The sequence below is a fragment of the Pygocentrus nattereri genome, chromosome 4 (assembly GCF_015220715.1).
Source record: "Pygocentrus nattereri isolate fPygNat1 chromosome 4, fPygNat1.pri, whole genome shotgun sequence".
In the NCBI taxonomy this organism is placed as follows: Eukaryota; Metazoa; Chordata; class Actinopteri; order Characiformes; family Serrasalmidae; genus Pygocentrus; species Pygocentrus nattereri.
Genome location: NC_051214.1, coordinates 6,065,249 through 6,083,692, shown reverse-complemented (window position 1 = coordinate 6,083,692; position 18,444 = coordinate 6,065,249). Strand labels below are relative to the sequence as shown.

General features: G+C 43.2%; 2 protein-coding genes and 1 long non-coding RNA gene across 3 annotated transcripts in view; 2 read left to right on the top strand and 1 right to left on the bottom strand.

The window, feature by feature from the left end:
- The window catches only part of LOC108441124 (sprT-like domain-containing protein Spartan), a 9,046-nt gene extending 8,861 nt beyond the window's left edge, over positions 1-185 (top strand). Inside the window, exon 5 of the mRNA XM_017720466.2 lies at positions 1-185. This exon is cut by the window's left edge and continues 2,189 nt beyond it. The gene's annotated coding sequence lies outside the window, so the exon portion shown is untranslated.
- A 2,022-nt stretch (positions 186-2,207) lies between these two features.
- On the bottom strand, positions 2,208-4,350 carry LOC119263258. The gene is made up of 2 exons (XR_005130216.1): positions 4,272-4,350; positions 2,208-2,464 (listed from the first exon to the last, which is right to left on the bottom strand). It is a non-coding gene; the product is annotated as an uncharacterized LOC119263258 (long non-coding RNA).
- Positions 4,289-12,417, top strand: fam89a (family with sequence similarity 89 member A). Its single transcript, XM_017720462.2, has 2 exons — positions 4,289-4,679; positions 6,256-12,417. Exons 1-2 carry the CDS (start codon positions 4,440-4,442, stop codon positions 6,529-6,531), a joined length of 516 nt encoding a protein of 171 aa, XP_017575951.1. The 5' UTR covers positions 4,289-4,439; the 3' UTR covers positions 6,532-12,417.
- Positions 12,418-18,444: the final 6,027 nt, after the last annotated feature.

Sequence of the window (18,444 nt, the reverse complement as noted above, 5' to 3'; positions counted from 1 at the left end):
CCGGCTTTTTTATAGCGGTTCGGGTTTTCAGCTGTAACTGGACCCTCAGACATGTTCAGAGGTTATATTTGCATCAATAACTTTAGTTTTAGGTTCTGTGTTCAGCATTTCAGGACTGAGCATGATGCTCTATATATTATGTTTTATTTGAAAAGTGAATAAATACCAGTGATTATTGCTTAATTTATTCGTTTCCTGTGCTCCCATGTTTGTCCCTCGTTCTTCTTGTGCTGGAATATAAATACATTTTTAATTTTTCAGTGTCTTTAAACTGTCGGAGTGATTCTCACACTTTTGTAGGACTAAAAACTTGCAGACAAAGTCATTCGGGTGGTTTGATGTGAAATGCTGTGGTCAAGAGAAACTTACTGAGAGAAGTTACTCACAGTGAAGGTGATGGGAACCAGGCGTCTGAAGCCTCTGAAAGCTCCCTAACAGAAAGTTATTAGATGAAGTGATGGAAGTGCTGCCTGATGAGACGTCGCATGATAGTTTTATGGTGAAGTTTTAGCCTCAAATGTGTCTTTCGAGACACATTTCCGGCTGAGAGGTACATGCAGGATGTTGCAGGCAACATATGCCCAATTTTTTATGCCCAATTTTTGTCCCATTATTTTATTAGTGTCACATGTAAAACTCATAAAACCTGTAGGTTCATTGGTCAGTTTGGATAGTAAATAAAAAGGCTATATTTGCGTTGTAAACACACCGGTGACCCCTCTGGTGAGTTTCTCTGCAATGAATCGTTTCACGTCAAACCACGGAATGACGCTGTTTACATTTTAATAACTGAATTTTGCAGGAAAAAAATCACTCTTGTTCACAACCAACCTGTGTAAAATTTCTTGGACAGTTACAAAAATCCCATTTACATGTACAGCTGTGAATTGATCCCTTAAGCATGGATGTTTTATGCAAGTGGCCTCAGATCTTTAATATGTGGTACTCTGATTTGGGACTGTTTGATAGTGATGTTCAATAAAAGAAGACTGTATTTACACTCACCGGCCACTTTATTAGGTACACCATGCTAGTAAAAGGTTGGACCCCCTTTTGCCTTCAGAACTGCTTTAATTCTTCGTGCCACACTTTCAACAAGGTGTTGGAAACGTTCCTCAGAGATTCTGGTTGGTTATTTGAGTTCCTGTTGCCTTTCTATCATCTGGAACCAGTCTGCCCATTCTCCTCTGACCTCTCACATCACCAAGGCATTTTCGTCCACACAACTGACCACTCACTGGATATTTCCTCTTTCTCTGACCGTTCTCTGTAAACCCTAGAGATGGTTGAGCGTGAAAATCCCAGCAGATCAGCAGTTTCTGAAATACTCAGACCAGCCCGTCTGGCACCAACAACCACGCCACGTTCAAAGCCCCTTAAATCCCCTTTCTTCCCCGGTCTGATGCTCGGTCTGCACTTCAGCAGGTTGTCTTGACCACCTCTACATGCATTGAGTTGCAGCCATGTGATTGGCTGATTAGCTATTTGTGTTAACAAGCAATTGAATTGCCGGTGAGTGTATTTCATCTGCTCTAACAACATTCGGGCTATATAGAGTACTAGAATTACACAGATAGAGACAGTATTAAAGGGGAAATACCTTTTTTTTTTAATATCTTTGCATTATTCACTCTTTCAGTGGTTTGATATGAAGTAGTTCACTGTGAAACTTACCGACTCATATTAGCATATTACCGTTTTACTTTTAGAAGCCGTCAACTCTTCAGACGCTACACGTCAGACCACTCGGAATGACATTGTTTACATCTCAACCATTAAATTGTCCAGACGTTTTGGAGAAGAGGAGGGATTCTCCTGTAATGGGGCACTCATGGTTGACTAAATGAACTAGTCTGCTGTAAATGTAGCTCCATCTGAGACGGCAACCCAACCCAACATATATGAGTTTAGTAATTAGCTGAACGGACGCTGACTTAGTCCAGCCGGAAGTCCGCTTCCTCTACAGTCTCCCTATTGTCCTGTTGACCATCCCTGTTTTCAGAGGAAGTGCTTCCTTTGTACTGTGGTCAGAGGATGGTAGCAAACAATGTAGCCTCTTAAAAGAACCATCATGGAAAACGATGCTTTTTCATGAAAAGAGTATTGTAATATATAATTTAGTATGTAAACACGGCTGAAGTATCAAAACACATCATTTACACCTCAGTAGTTATGCATGATATATGGATACTTGGCTGCAAAACCAGTCTGTTTTGATGCCATTGTTTTTGTGATGTCATGACAAACAACACATTTATATACATATGCAAATTCAGCCTACGACAGTTTAGCCACCCCCTTTCTTGCTGAAGTTATAAGGAGCGTTTCAGCTTAAAATGCAACAACAAATACAACAAGCAGCCGTAGTGGAACGTGCTCCGTGGCGAGCGCAGCTGTCAGGTTCTTAGCCATGGCTGAGCCACTCTTGCGTGTAGTTTTTCCTGTTCCTGATGTAGCAGCACGGCTGATGAAACAAGAAGCCAGTCAGAAGAGAGCTCATTTGCATACATCAGTCTTAAAGACACAGTAACGATAGCCTGTTTAATTCTGAAGGATAAAAATGGTCACATAAAAATAAATTAAGACTGATTTTGGTACATAAAGCCACACAAACATAGTGTACTTCAGAGGAAGTAAATAACATGGCAAAAAAATGTACGACATGACATCACACACATGAAAATATAAGATATGGGCCATTTTTATGTAAAACTCATAAGCTAGCATAAGAACATTAGCAGGAGAAAAGTGGCACCGAGCACAGTACAGGCTCAGTTCCAGCTAAACGGTGCTCAAATAATACCTGGGAGTTTAAGACTCTAAGAGCACAAAGTTGGCATGACCGGTGTTGGGAATGGCGGCTGTAATCGAACAGGTTCTGTGGTGTGTGTAGCTATTGGCCGTTGATAGCCATTGGGCCACTGTTGTGTGTAGTTTTCTTCCTGCTTCTGATTTAGCAGCACAGCAGATGGAAAAAGACACCAGTCCCAGGAGTCGCACTAGCACAGATTCGCCCTGAGAAACATTCGGCCCTGCGGGTGATAAGAGGCCAAGGGTTCGGTATCGGTACAGGAAAAGAAACAGCGATACTGTGCCAGCTCTACTTTATTCATGATAAGTGTCCATACAGCCGTTCTTCAATTCTAGCTGTCAGTGCTAGCACCTCCAGGTGATCCTCCACGTCTTTTTCCTCTGTCCTCCTTTCTTGCTTTGTTCTCGGATAAATGCACCTGGAATTTGGCACGCGTCCTCGTCTGCCACTCACAATGTCATTACACGCTTTAGCACTCCTCTGGGCCTGAACAGTCTCCGAGTCTAGCAGCTGTGCGCAGTGAAGGCCATTGTACTGGCCACATGGCGCTGGACTGGAATGCTTTTGTCTCCATCTGCGGCTGGGTGTACGTGTCGTATCAGGGCAGGGCGGCCTGTGTAGCTCCACTGCAGGCCATCTGCTCTCCGCTCCTGACACATTGGTTCTCCTGGCCTGACCTCTCCGCAAATCACTCTAGGACCGCAGGGCTTAGGAGTCGAGGTCCTGACAGCTGACTCGGTGCGGCCACAGCACTCCAGACAATAAAATGAGGCCGGAAAGTACATCAGAGCCAAGGGTGTAAACGTTTTAAGAAGGTGACAGTCTGTTTTAGCTGAGTATCCAAATGCAGAGGTTAGACAGTCACAGCACTGTTGCATATCTGGCCATCAGGCCTGGTTTTATGAGCAGAAGTGACTAGTTACTTTATTCATTTAGTAAGAGTTTTTTTTAATAAAAAAAAAAGTGCATATCAGGTTTTATTATTATAAACATTTGTTTTGTTGTTTAAAAACTAGCATCTATGTAAAATAAGAAACTGTTTTAAAATAAGTTTAAAATAAGTTTACTAAGTATTTCTTCCTTTCTTATTTTTAAAGAGAAATATGTAGATTATTTTATTTTATTTGTAGATTTATTTACGTGCTTATCCGTGCGTTTTGTAAGAGGTGTCTGTTTAAAACGTGTTTTTATTGTTATTTAATTTGTAATTTTATTTATTTAATTCATCCTTACAAATCCACATATTGTCGCTGCCTTTCGTGGTTTAATATTATGTCATATTTTCTTTTTATTCATGTTTATAATTCGTGTTTATAAATCCGCTTTTCGGGGCTGCCTTTGGTGATTAAAAAAAAAAAAAGAAAAACAAAAAACGGTAATTAATTCAGGACTAAACGCTCATGAATATTCATCATTCTCTGCGTCATCGCCGGCCCCGCCTACTTAAAGACACACTAACCGTGGAATTCCGCTCGCACTGATTTTCAGCGCTTCTCCGGGAGAGCTCGGCTCTTCTGTGCCGTTGTGTGTCGACGCTGGGCGTCGGTTGTCCTCCCCAGCAGCCGTGTTTACTGCTTTGGTTAATGTCTGTTTAGGCTCTTCATTTCGGCGAAATAACGGAGATAAAATGAACGGGAAATCATCGAGCGGAACGCCGGCCTGTATCGAGGGTCTCCCCCCGCTTCCGAAGAGCCTGAGCGGCTTGCTGAACTCGAGCGGCGGCTCCTGGAGGGACATGGAGCGGGTGTACGTGAAGAAGACCATGATCCAGGACGACCTGAGCCGCGGCAGGGCCAACACCGACGGCCTGCTGGCCAACAAACCGGCCAACCTCGACGCTGCCCTGGCACTCCTCAGGAAGGAAATGGTGAGTGAAGTCGGGTTAAAGCCTCCTGCTGCTAAAGGTTTGGAAAAGAAAGAGCAACAGCTGCTTCTGCTCCGTATAAACACTGAACGGCCGCGCTTCAGCTTTAGCTTCGGCTCTAATCCTCCTCTGACACTAGCCTCGTCTGGATAGCCCACTTTCTGAAGGCGTAGGAGTCCAATCCGGCCCAAAATGACACGTTTCGCTAACACTTGTAGGCTATTAAAGGCTCACTAACTTGTTTTTATTCTGTACATTAGCGCTTAAGCTCCTCTCAGGCGAAGCGTCTTATTAGAATTTTTCCGTTCCACCTTAAATGGTGCAGAAGCGACACTCTGGCGCCTGGGTCCGGGGCGACGGATCGTGGCTGCTGCGCTGTTTAAGGTAGAACGGATAAATGCGAATAAGAAGCCAACTTCAGCCTCGTTTTTCATATCAGAAACATCAAAATGAAAACATTCCTAATGTTTTGAGCTACTTTAAGTGTAACGTTCTTAAAAAAGCAGCTAAACAACCACAGTTGCCCACAATTACTAGCAAAAACAGTTGTTTTCAGCACGTCAGACACATTTTTAGTTGTACCTCAGCTGAGGTTTGCAGGTGTAAGACCTGAAATACCCTCTTCTTGGCATGATTAAGGGTGAATTCCAACATCTTTAGTGCTTTGGAGAAACTTCCCAACCTGGATTCTCTTTACAGAGGCGATGATGGGAACCAGGGGTCGCAATGTACACAACCCAGGCTTAGCCACTTCTGTCTAAAACGAGCAGTAAACCTACAAAACATGATTTTTGATGTTTAATTTTTCATATGTGATGTTGATGATGGTAAAATAGTGGTAAGTCTGAGGGGGGGAGGGGGGGGTGGAGGTGGATGGGGACTATTTTGCCATGCAACACCTTGCATGTACCTCTCTGCCATGAGTAGTAGTTAAGAATAAGGACAAAAGCTTATGTCCAAACAAATCTCATGAAGTGTTCATAAGCATTTTATTAAATATTGTTATTGTTTTTTGTTTTTTCTGAGCGAGGCTTGAGGAGTTTAATCCCTCTAAGATGTCTGGTTCCCATCACCGCCACTCTGAGAGAACCTCTCTGACTGACTGTTCATGCATTTATGTTGCAAGTATTTAAAAATAAACTACCGTGAAACATGTTTTCAGTGTTAAACATAACACATCTACTCTTTTTGAGAAGGCTTTACCCTAGACGTTGAAACATTGCTGTGAGGATTTCGCTGCATTCAGCCACAGCAGCATTGGTGAGGTCAGGTGCTGATGCTGATGATTAGATCTGGATGGAGCTCCATCATCACTCCAGAGAACGCAGTTCTTCTGTTCCATATTGTAGCTGGTGCACAGTGACCGTAGGCTTGGGTCCTGTCCGAATGGCCCGAGTCCTCAGATTAGATCCAGGCACTTTTGGACCTACAGAGGTGGAGTTCTGACCATGGATGATGGATTAGGTCTAATCTTGGGCTGAATCATAAGATCAGTGCTGAGCATTCCTTCGTCTGGGAAAGCGGCCCGTAGGGTGTTTCGCTGCTGACGTACTGCCTGTCCGCTCTGTTCTTCCTGCAGGTGGGTTTGCGGCAGCAGGACATGTCTCTGCTCTGCCAGCTCTGGTCCCTCCATGAGTCCATCCAGGAATATAAGGGCAGCTGCCAGGACCTTTCTGCCGGTTCCAGCGCCGACGGCCCATACGGGATGGAGAACGGCTACTTCGACGAAGACGACGAGTACTACACGGAGTCCGGAGTGACCCCCACCGAGACGCCAGATGGGGCCGAACTGTCGCCCCAGAACGGAACGGCCCAGGGCAAGTGGCTGCACGACTCCCTCCACGTCACGATATGAGGGAGCCGGCTGGGCCGCAGCTGAGGGAGGACGCTGTTCTCTGTGGGACAGAGCTCCGGTGCTGCTGCAGCTGTGCTGGCTTTTTTTTTTTTTTTTCCTTCTATAGAAACTATAAATCAAGATTATTTATTATATAATACAGTATAGTTCCCTTTTTCCTGATTTAATGGACGTTTTATATGACTTGCGAGGAGTGGAGCACCTCTCTTAATATTCACGTTTACACTAAAAGCTTCCCTGAGCTTCACCTGTCTGTGCTCCGCCCACAAGTCAGTCCTCTCCTAGCAACTGTTGCTAAGCTGGCTTGCCGTTCCCAAGGCCAGAATCCCAACCAGTGTTGGAGTTTACATTCGTTGATCGAGTTTCCAGGTTAAAATGACAACAGATGTGCCACCGCGCTGACGCAACGACACGTGAACTCCATCCCGGCACCTTTTACACACGTACGAAACAAACGTTTCGGATAAATTACGCTGCGATTTCCCAGATTTGGACGAAACCGGAGTTGTGTGCGACAAGTTCTCATTAGGTTAATCACGCTGATGTTCCGTAAAGCTTGTCCAGCCTCAGTAGAAGCTACAAGAGAACACGTTTGTGTTGTGTTGGGCGGAGCATGGATGGGTCAGTGATGGAGGGGATGACCTTAGGCAGTGATATGCTGGTTCTGGCCTGATTTCTGACTTTATCCTAGATTTAACAGCAACAGACAAGTCGGATTCGGGGCGGAGACGCTAGTTTACATTAAATACGTATCGGTGGACGATTTAAGACAAATGTGAATAAATGTGATGCTGGAAATGCTACCTATATCAAGCAGATGCTCCTCCTAAAACGGAGCGTCACACTATAATAACGCTTCTTCGCTGCCGTTATTATATCTAAAAGCTCCTCTTTTTCTCTTTTTCTGCTATGAACTTTCTGCTGCAGCCAACGACAAGATCGCACTGCGTATATCCTGAAGAGAGAGAGCAAAATGTGTGCTGTGTACACATTCCTTACCACGGCGGGACTCATTTACACAGCATTTAAACTGTACACAAGTGATGCCGGTACATAATGCATAAAATAATCAGGTGGCTACTGAGGTTTACCTTCTTCTCCCAGCAGCAGACTCTATAAATCAACTACTCTGCTAATCAATGACCGCAGCTTGTGCAGTAGAATGATCATTAACCAAACCAAGCAGTATACTGTGTATATAAATACCAGGCTGTTATTCCATATGCATATTAATATGGGTGCTAACATACAGTCTTCCATTTCCTTTGGGTTCCTCCACGTGGACGTCAAGGGAGCAATTCGTGAGACACGTTACTCCATAGCCTCCCTACTGACCAACACCGTAATACGGGTGGAATCAAGTTCTTATGGCGTACGAACTGATCACGGCTCAGGCACGCAAACCAAAGACACATGCTGTGCTGCACATACAGCTTCATATCAGTTACGCTCATTCCAGATGTTACGGGATTGCAGAGTCTCATCAGTGGACGATTCTGGGCCACGTTTGTCTGGTACTGTTTGAGGTGGACGGTGTGAGGTGATGCCGTTTGCCAGTTCTTGGCATCATGTCTTAAACGATAAAGGTCCACTGAGCTCCTGAAAATTACAGCTAGGACATTTTGGTGTATTGAACGTGGCTGTTGTAGCAGTGCTGCTTATCAGCTGGAGTCATAATAGATTGAGGATGTAGGGGTAGGATATCTAACACACGTGTAGGGCTGGGAATTTTCGACATCAGTACCGATGCCTTGGCTTTGGCGTTTACACAGCGGGTAAAAGTGGCCTAAATCTGATCTTTTTCCTCATGTGTGGCACAGATGTGGAAAAAAAAACACAATCTGATATTTTCAATTCCGATTCGAGACGCTTTCACATGTGGTGCTGTGAAATCCGATCCGTATCCGATCTGCAGGAGAGCGACTCGGTATGACCAGCCAGATCAGGATTCATGCGACTTCTACGTCAGTCCAACTCGACATTCGTTATTATTTTGCTCTGGTGAGACTCAAACATTAACCAAAAATTAGTTTTTGAAGAGATATCCAAAGAAATATCCAAACGCGGTCGTAGGAGAGCGAGACTGCAGCGTCAAAGAACAGTTCAAAGGCTAAGTTTAAAGAATCCAAGGACGTGAACCAAAGAAGTGACCGCGCCCTTTTTACGGCATACAGATCACGTTTAGAAGATAATATGAACAGCCAAACAAAAAAATCAGATTTGGGCCACAACGTAGCTTTTGTTACTGGTTCTTAAATGATATTTTACTTCAACGTTTTGAAGTGGCTAAAACCTGAAATGACTGCTGGAAGCTGTTGTATTTACAGCCCAATGCATCGCAGGCAAATCAAGAAATATTGACGTTAATAACCAGCCAGTCAGCAGTTCAGATTTTGAAACAGGCATACCCAAGATAGGATTGACCAATCATGCTGCTCGGAAATGGGACGTCGGAGCTTGGAATTACGTCATTATTCCCTACTTTATTGCTGTTATGTTGCCATGTTGATTTGACGTGATGCTGAGCTCTGAGTGAGCACACTTTCCTGCCTTTCCAATTAGGAATTCCCAGTTAAGGAGTTTTCTTCCCCCCCCTATTCATCGTAAGGCTGAGCCATTTGAGCAAAATATCTAATTTCTTTTTTTTTTTTTTTTTCTTTTCTGACTAATATTGTGGCTGCGGTTTAAACCGATTATCAGTAAGAAGGTTCCACCTTTTCTGGCTTGAGGTTTGACCCCTGAATCCAGTGTCCCGAACTGCCAGTAAGCTGTGGTTGTGATGGCACAACACAGGGATGATTGGTTGCCTCTGACTGGTCCAACTCCTCTACAGGCAGTTCACAATCTCCATGTTATTCGGCTCAGTTTCCACTCTCAAAACTTAAGTCAACGTTTTTGATAAATCAGACGATAACTTTAAAAAATTGCAGCTCTTGCGATTTGAAAATTGCGATTTCGTAGGTATTCCAGATTACAGGTATAAATTTGAGCTTGAACAACACAATCAATAGTGGTAGTGAAGTAATCCAGTCAATCCATCGAAGTATTGAGTGTTGATGCCCAGCTGTGTCTGTAATTCAGCTCTTCTAGATGCTCAGGTGTTCTAGAGCAAGAAAAAGGCCAAATTCCACAAAGACTGGGCTCTCGGTGTGAGTCGGGGCTCTCGAGGTGTATAAAAGGGTAGTTTGGCGAAAAATCGAATGTGTACAACCTTCGCTTCTGTCCCAGATGTAGTCAGTCAGCCAAGACCTGTCTTGACTGCATGCCCACGTAATGGAAAGCACATAAGTAACCTCAGATAGACTCGCTCAACGGCTTCACGCAGTTTGAGTCAAGTGTGGCGATTTAAGCAGATGGCACGGTTCTAATTAGCCACAGTTTAGCTTCATGCGTCCAGTGCTAAGGCAGGAAATCTTCTTCCTCTACTCTTTGACTGCCTCAGACTGTGCTGCATCATTTGGATATGCTGGCTGACTCATTTCCTCCCATCAGCAGACACAAATGAATGGCTCTTTCTTAGTGCTCAGCGCTTTACTGTACCAGCCTGGACTGATTTTTCCCAAAACCTTTGCAGAACAGTGACCGCTTATGAGTATCAGCGTGAACCCCCTCGTTAGGGGTGGGCAATATGACACTTTCTATATGGGGTGTTTTGGCAAGTCGGAACAGACAAAAAGGAACGAGTACTAATGCAATGATTTCTATGCTGTCGTAATTCAATATGCAGTTGGTCAGTTTTCTTTAAGCGCAGGTGTCGACCAATCCGGCGGTGCTTTTGTCTCAATTTTGAAGATCTAAAGATCTAGTCTCATACAGGTTCCTTCTAAATGGATTATTCTGATTAGTTCTTTATCACAGTACAGAAAAAAAACGTTGAATTGATCATTTCGGTGGTACGATACGGGTATCAGTGAGTTTATACAGTTTGGAGGCTGTGAATAGAACGTTTACTGATTTATTGAGGTTGACGTCTATGACTAAGTACTGACGATGTCCACGTTATGCTCATAAAGGCACATTGTGGTGCGTTTTATCACTGTAACCATAAATGTCATATTTTGCACTGTCTACCATACAGTTGATCAAATAATGATCGTTGTGCTGCAGAGGTTGTGGGAAATGTAGTCTTGTTCAGTTAATAATCGCTGCATTTGTCTTTCTACTCTTGCCTAATTCTGGCTCTAAGTTCAGTTCACTAAAGCATGTTCCACCCATAGATGAGCTCTTTTCGTCAGAGCTTTGGGGCCACTATGAAAATAGTAAACTTCGAGAATAAAATGGGAATATTTTGAAAATAAAGACAAAGTTACAAGAATAAAGATGTAAAGTTGCAAGTGGCTAAAGTTATTAATATTATATGTCAAGTTATTTCACCGCTGGTGTAACTTGTTGGGGTCTCGGGCGCTGTACTGTCAAGGTCCACACTCCTCGTTTCCTTGTGGATCAATCATTTTGATCGTCTTTCATCCATCCATGTGCCCTCTTTGAATGACATGAGCATTTCTTTATGGGTGAAAATGATAAAGTATAACCTTTCCTGGTATTAATGCCACTTAAATGTTGTAATTCTCAGAGGTGTGAAGTTCAGGTCCAGAAATTAAAAATCCTTCCCAGGATTTTGTTCCCAGCGTCCTGGCTTCTCTAGTTAGATCAAACCTCCAGCTGAGCTGTCCAGGCAGTTGGAACAAAATCCTGGGAAGGATTTTTATTTTCTGGACCTGAAATTTACACCTCTGGTAATTCTACGATTTTATCATTGAAATATTACGACTTTATTCTCGAAGTTTTTTTAACAGTGGCCTTAAAACGCTGTCAAAGATCTTCGTAGCTACTGTCGCAAACTTTTACAGAACGCTGGCAGAAATCCAACTTACTTTTGATCCTTAATGTTGAGTTTTCAGCTAAAAACGCTACACTACCCAAAAAAAGCCTCCATCTGCTTCCACAAGCATACAAAATAAATATAATCCGACGTAGTTAACACACTCAGAACGATCCGTGTTTTGACCAGAACGGATTGCTGCTGTCTCTGAAGTGGGATTTCTGCTCATGTTCTACAAAGCTTGTCCAACAGTAGCCGCTAAAGAGTAATCATCATTTGAGGACCTTTTTAAGGTCAGTGATGTATTCATCAATGCGTTTGTGGGCAGAGCTCGGGACGGTCAGCTACATCAAAAGTTCCAAGTTCTCTTTTTTGGCGATTCTAGCATCGCAAGACGTTGAAAAAGCAATCGGAGAAGCTCTTGTCTTACGCTGCCAGGCTTTGTGTGCGTCTTCACCCTGATCGTTCCTCACGGAGTGCCTTCTTAACAGCCTGGCCCAAAACTCAGGCTTTTGGATTTTGCAGCCCTTTTCATAAACCACCTCTGACGTCCGTAACGGCATGCATCATATACGCAGGACCCTCAAACAGCTGGTAGAAAGATCTAGAAATTCACCACGAATGTCTCCTCACCAGTCTTGTACGTTGTACCTGATTGTTTTCCTCTAAGGTGGAAATCCCATGTGTTCATAGCAATGTGCAAAAAAACCGAGATGAGCTGATGACTGATGGTCGCCGTGTCTTGCTTTGAGCTCCGTGTGGTTGGTCATGAGATGCATTCCTCCAGTGCTTCGTGTGCAGCGGCGGTAAATGACCGTTGGGTGAAAGCGATGGCGGACTTGGTCACTTGTATCGTGTTTTATTAGTTGAGTTTATTCCATGGTGTTTTTTTAAACCGTTGAAATCATGATCAGCGAATGAGTAATAAAAGACTGGCGTGTCCGGGGTGACGTTTGTATGTGTGTGTTCTACGGAATGACCTTACTACTGTACGTTTTGGAGGATTGTTTTTGTATGCTTTTTTTGTATATGTAATAATTATATTAAAGGAATAATTTACATCAGTAATGGAGTTGGTGTCTTTAATGTTAACCATTTACGGCATTTGGCTGACACTCTTATCCAGAGCGACTTACAGTTTGGTCATTTTACACAGGTAGGCGAAGGTGGTGTTGGGAGTCTTGCCCAAGGACTCTTATTGGTATAGTGTAGGGTGCTTGCCCAGGTGGGGATTGAACCCCAGTCTACAGCGTAGAAGGCAGAAGTGTTACCCACTACACTAACCAACCACTCCAATGCAATCCGAGGCCTGGTAGCATAATTCCCTTGTTTGGGTAGCCATGTGGAACAACATCCAGGTTAAAAATTCGCCGGGGAGTATTGCATAAAGCAGGATACCTCCGTAAAATGGATTACCTAAGCTGAAAGTTGAGGACTGTCCGGTATGAATGGTCCATAGTTCTCCTTTGGGACAGGCTTGTTAGTTTGGCTGAGGTTATCAGGTTAACTTTTATTTTATGCACTCCTGGGCAAAAAATGGGCCAAGCCCAAACATTTCTCACTGAAGGTTTTGGTCCAGATTTAGAGGATATTTGGATTCACGTTAAACACAAACAAGGCTGACCATGTTTTTCAGCTGTTTAAAGCCATCAAGTGTTGAGTGGAAAAGTACTGACTTCTTTTTGTAAAAAGCCTTGAAAATAACTTTTTTTTTTTACATTGCATGTAAATTTCAGGATGAATTGAACAAAAGAAACAGCCAAAAAAATGTAGAAGATCCACCTTTTCTGTTTGAGGTTTGACCCCTGATTCCAGTGGGCCAAATTGACAGTAAGTTGTGGTTATGATGTCACAACACAAGACGATTGGTTGCCTCTGATTGGTCCAACTCCTCTACAGGCAGGTCACAATCTGTATGTTACTGGGTTCAGTTTCCACTCCTAAAATTTTAAGACAAGATTTTTGATCAAGCAGACTATAACTGGACAAATATTGCAGCTCTCTTAAATTTCAATATAAAAAATGATTCATCTTTCAGCCCAATTGGTGAACCCCTCCCCTGCTTCTTTGCTTCTGAGAGTCTCTGTCTCTGAGCTAGCTGCAAATTGCTCCTCCAGCTGTTTTTTATTAGTACCACTTACTTTTTCCAGCCTTTTGTTGCCCCTGTCCCAACTTTTTTGAGATGCGTTGCTGCCATCAAGTTCTAAATGAGTTAAAATGTCACACTTTCAATATCGGGTATGTGTTCTATGTTCTACTGTGGATAAAATATGGTTCTATAAGATTCAAATCATTGCATGTTTTTATTTACATTTTACGCAGCCTCACAGCTTTTCTGGGATGGCACGTATGCCACTGTATACACTTTTTCAGCTGCAAACTCCTCCAGCGTTTCTGTCTGCATTGCTAAATATACACCTCTGGGTTCAAACACCTCCTCAGGAGACTGAAGTGGATTACAGTAATCTTGATTCAAAACCCAAAGCCTCGGCCTGCGTCACACTGGTCAGGGATTGCACTGCTCTGTACCCGACAGGTGGAGTATGTAAGTACTGCTGAGCTGCAGGTCAGGTGGATTTGGTCAGTAAGCTGGGAGATTGCCTCAGACTGGAGCAATGGAGTCGTTTTCTAAGACTTAATTCATGTAATACAGTTTCTCAAAGTGTACCGGCCTCTTGTAATCAACAGCTAACGTCGGCCAATAATTCACCATGGAGGTTTATACAGAGACGTTGATCCATTAGCTTTAGTAGGTGCAGGTTGGTTTCCTCAAACAGCTGAAACGGATTGATCACAGTTCTAAAACACATTCTTCATTAATAAGAATCAACTGAGCACATTTTATGTCAAAATAAATCATTAAATAACGAAAAAGTCTAGTGGACTTTGACTGTAGAGTAACTCGGCTTTCCACTGGATTCCCTCGTTTAACATTAACATTCCCCGTTCACTACAGAAGCCGTGCCACTTTGTGTATAGAGCTCTTTTAGTGTTCAGTCATTATCGGGGAGCCACAAAGCCGCTGTATGCACCGAGACATTTAATGCAACTCCTATGACGCTAATCTGATTAGGCTGGAACAGCAGCAGCTGCTGCTCCCTGATCTTTAATGGCTTACAGACCTGAGTTACAGATGCTTAACTTTTACAGTCCTGCTAAATCATTCGAACAATGTTGTATTTTTCTGTTCTGCATGGAAATGGTTTAAGCTGTTTGACCTAATACCATTGATTCAGCAGTGCTCTTACATAAGGCTCTGTGAAACAGTCAGCGGTGTGCCTGTGTTATTAGAGTGCTGCTCAGATTCCCTGTTTACAGTGATCACCCTAAACAATACGTGTTTATAGTGCTCAGCAAAAACCTTCAACCTCAGTTTACGCTGTATATAATTACTCTGTCGCATTCAAGCACAACTGTGAAAAAGGTAGATTAAAGATAACTGCCTGCCATCCATCCATCCATCCATCCATCCATCCATCATATCCAGGGTACTTGTCTTCCACCGATCCATCCAATTATCTGTCAGGGTACTTGTCTTCCATCCATTCATTTATCTGTCAGGGTACCATCCATCCATCCATCCATCCATCCATGTGTCAAATCCAACATAGTTGCCCTCCATCCATCCATCCATCCATCCATCCATTTATGTCATATCCAGGGTACTTGTCTTCCATCCATCCATCCATTTATCTGTCAGGGTACTCATCATCCATCCATCCATGTCTCAAATCCAAGATAGTTGCCCTCCATCCATCCATCCATCCATCTGTCATATCCAGGGTCCTTGTCTTCCATCCATCCATCCATTTATCTGTCAGGGTACTCATCATCCATCCATCCATGTCTCAAATCCAAGATAGTTGCCCTCCATCCATCCATCCATCCATCCTTTTATCTGTGACGTCCAGGGTACTTGTCATCCATCCATCCATCCATCCGTGTGTCAAAGTTGCCCTCGGTCCATCCATCCATGCATCCAGTTGGTAAATCCAGGACACTTGTCATCCATTCATCCATGGATCAAAGTCAAGATACTTGCCATCCATCCATCCATCCATCCATTCATCTATCCAGTCTTGTTTTTAATCCAAGACAGATGCCCTCCATCTATCCATCCATCCGTCAAATCCACAATACTTGCCATCTATCTATTCACCTACCCATCCATCCATCCGTCCACCCACCCACCCACCCACTCACCCACTCACCCACTCAGGGACTCAGGGTTCAAATCCAATTATATATATTTGCTACAATTATATCACATGTATCTAAGCATATTGATGAATCCATAACTACGTAGGACTAAAATCAGGTCCTTTCTGTTTTGGGCTGGGGTTAAAGATACTTGTGGGTTCGTTTGAGACCCACATCTGCCATTATTTGGTTTACCACATGTCCTGTTCCTTTACTTCTGCTCTTTATGTTCTCTCTGAGGAAAATGTACTGAATGTAGTGACATGTGGTAAAAACAGTCTTTGTATATAACAATTTAATTTATTAGATAAATCAGGAGCATCATTCTGAGCATACCTCTCATTTAGAGGAAAAGACTGTGTGTGTGTGTGTGTGTGTGTGTGTGTGTGTGTGTTACTGGTCAAATTCACTTTAAGCTCAAATTGTACTCGCATGTGGCCAAGACAATAAAGAATAAGGCCTTTTGTGATGAAGGTACAGCGACTGAGGTTTGCTCTGCAGACGCAGCAGCAGAAGACCAACCTAAATACCTGGGATTGACTGTGGAATGAAGCCGTTTTAGGAGCCTGTCTAAACTTGTGCATGTTAGGCAACAGAAGTCCAGACCATAAACATATAGCACACTGCTCCACTGTCTGCTAGTATTATAAATCCACTAATCTCAGTATTAGTTCACCACAGCTTTTGGGGGATTCAATACAAATGTACCAATTATGAATGGTCATGTATAAATTATGTCTTTGTTTATCTGAAATGTATATAGTTCAAAACACGGCTTAGACTGAAATATATAACATGTAACACCGTCTTTTGGTGGGGATTGTAACTTTAAAGCAGTAGTCCAGTAAAAAAACCCTACGTTTTAAAGGTTTTCCCCTTACGCCAAATGTAGCCAGTCAGCTAAGACATGATCTTTAATTAAACACTGTTGTTATCAGATATTGGAAGCTAAGGCCCCAGCAGTGTTGGTCAAGGTCGATCCTAAACACTGAGGAAAACGTACAGCATTAAATACTGTACATAAATCGTCACACTGCTTCAATCCGCATCGTTTTAATGAATCTTCAATAGACGTACTGAAGTGGTCTCTGAGAGGAGGGGAGAGAGCAGAGGGAGCAGAAGGACCCCCTTATCACTTCAGAGGCTTCATTAGGATTTCACTGTATAACCTGTTATAGATAACAGTGTAACATGTCTTAGCTGATCCATCCATCCATCCAAGCGTCAAATCCAACATAGTTGCCCTCTCTCCGTTTGTCTGTCCATCCATCCATCCATCACCAAATTCTAGACACTTAACATATATCCATCCATCCAACCATCCATCCATTCATGTGTCAAATCCAACCTAGTTGCCCTCCCTCCATCTGTCCATCCATCAAATTCTAGATACTTAACATATTTCCATCCATCCATGTTAAATCCAACATAGTTGCCCTCTCTCCGTCTGTCCATCCATCCATCCATCTATCCACCACATTCTAGATGCTTAACATATATCCATCCATCCATGTGTCAAATCCAACCTAGTTACCCTCCCTCCATCTGTCCATCCATCCATTTATCAAATTCTAGATGGTTGCCCTCCATCCAGCCATCAAATCCCAGACAGAAGCCATCCATCCATCCATCCAGGATAGTGGCTCTCCATCCATCCATCCATCCATCCATCCATCCATCCATCCATCCATCCAGGATAGTGGCTCTCCATCCATCCATCCAGGATAGTGGCTCTCCATCCATCCATTTATGCCCTATATCCATCCATGTGTCAAATCCACCCTCCATCCATCCAATCCTAGATACTGAACACATATCCATCCATTCACCCATGTATGTGTCAAATCCAGGACAAATGCCATTCATCCATCCATCCATCCATCCATCCATCCATCAAATCCAAGATAGGCATCATCCACCGAGTATCAATATTAAAAGTTGCCCCCCATTCTTCCATCCATCCATCCTTTAAATCCCAGACAGGTTCCATCAATCCATCCATCCATCCATCAAATCCAGAAAAGGTGTCATCCATGCATCCTTCCAGGTGTCACATTCAAGACAGTTGCCCTCCATTCTTTCCTTCAATCCATCCATCAAAATCCCACATTAAACATGTCCTAGCTAATCAAACTTACCTACTCCTTTACACCTTTATTCCTTTAGTATGATCCAAACAGCGTGCATGTAAAGGTGCCTAATCTCAGACTGTGATATTAAAGCAGAACAATACTCTTTTAAACTGCATGTTTCAGTCATTTAGACCGCCTGAGAAAGTAATTCAGAGTAGGCTGATGTGAAATGGTGCACTCTGGGAGTTCTTTTCAGTGCATTATGAATAAATGTATTATTATTACTACAGTGGTGGTGATGGGAACCAGGGGTCGCAATATCTACAACACAAATGCAGCCATTTCAGTCATGACCAGTGAACCTACACGTATCTTCTGAGTTTGCATTGCCGTGCATGCGCCCCTCTGCCGTGAATGGATTTAAAAACATGTTTAAAGCCAAAACCTTCTCAAACACCACACAACAATATCCACGGCATCAGGCAGTGTTTTCACACCCATTTAGAACTCTCAGTGAGGGAGCTTTTAGAGGTACTGAACTCTTCAGACGTCTGGTTCCTATCACCACCACTGTGAACTGGAGGGCACTTTAAGTCCTGATAAATGTGTCTCGAGACAAATTACTGCAGAATTCCTGAGGAAGGGTTTGTGTTGTGTGGAGAAGAAGAACAGCTAATCCTGAAAAACAGTCAATGAGCTCAAAAAATTTCCAGACACAAATTAAGTACAGACAGAGGAGGGGGGGGGGGGGGGGGGGGGGGGGCTTGAGACCGGAGGACTCCCCCAAGAACGGAGCAATTTAGCCCAAAATGAGGCTTA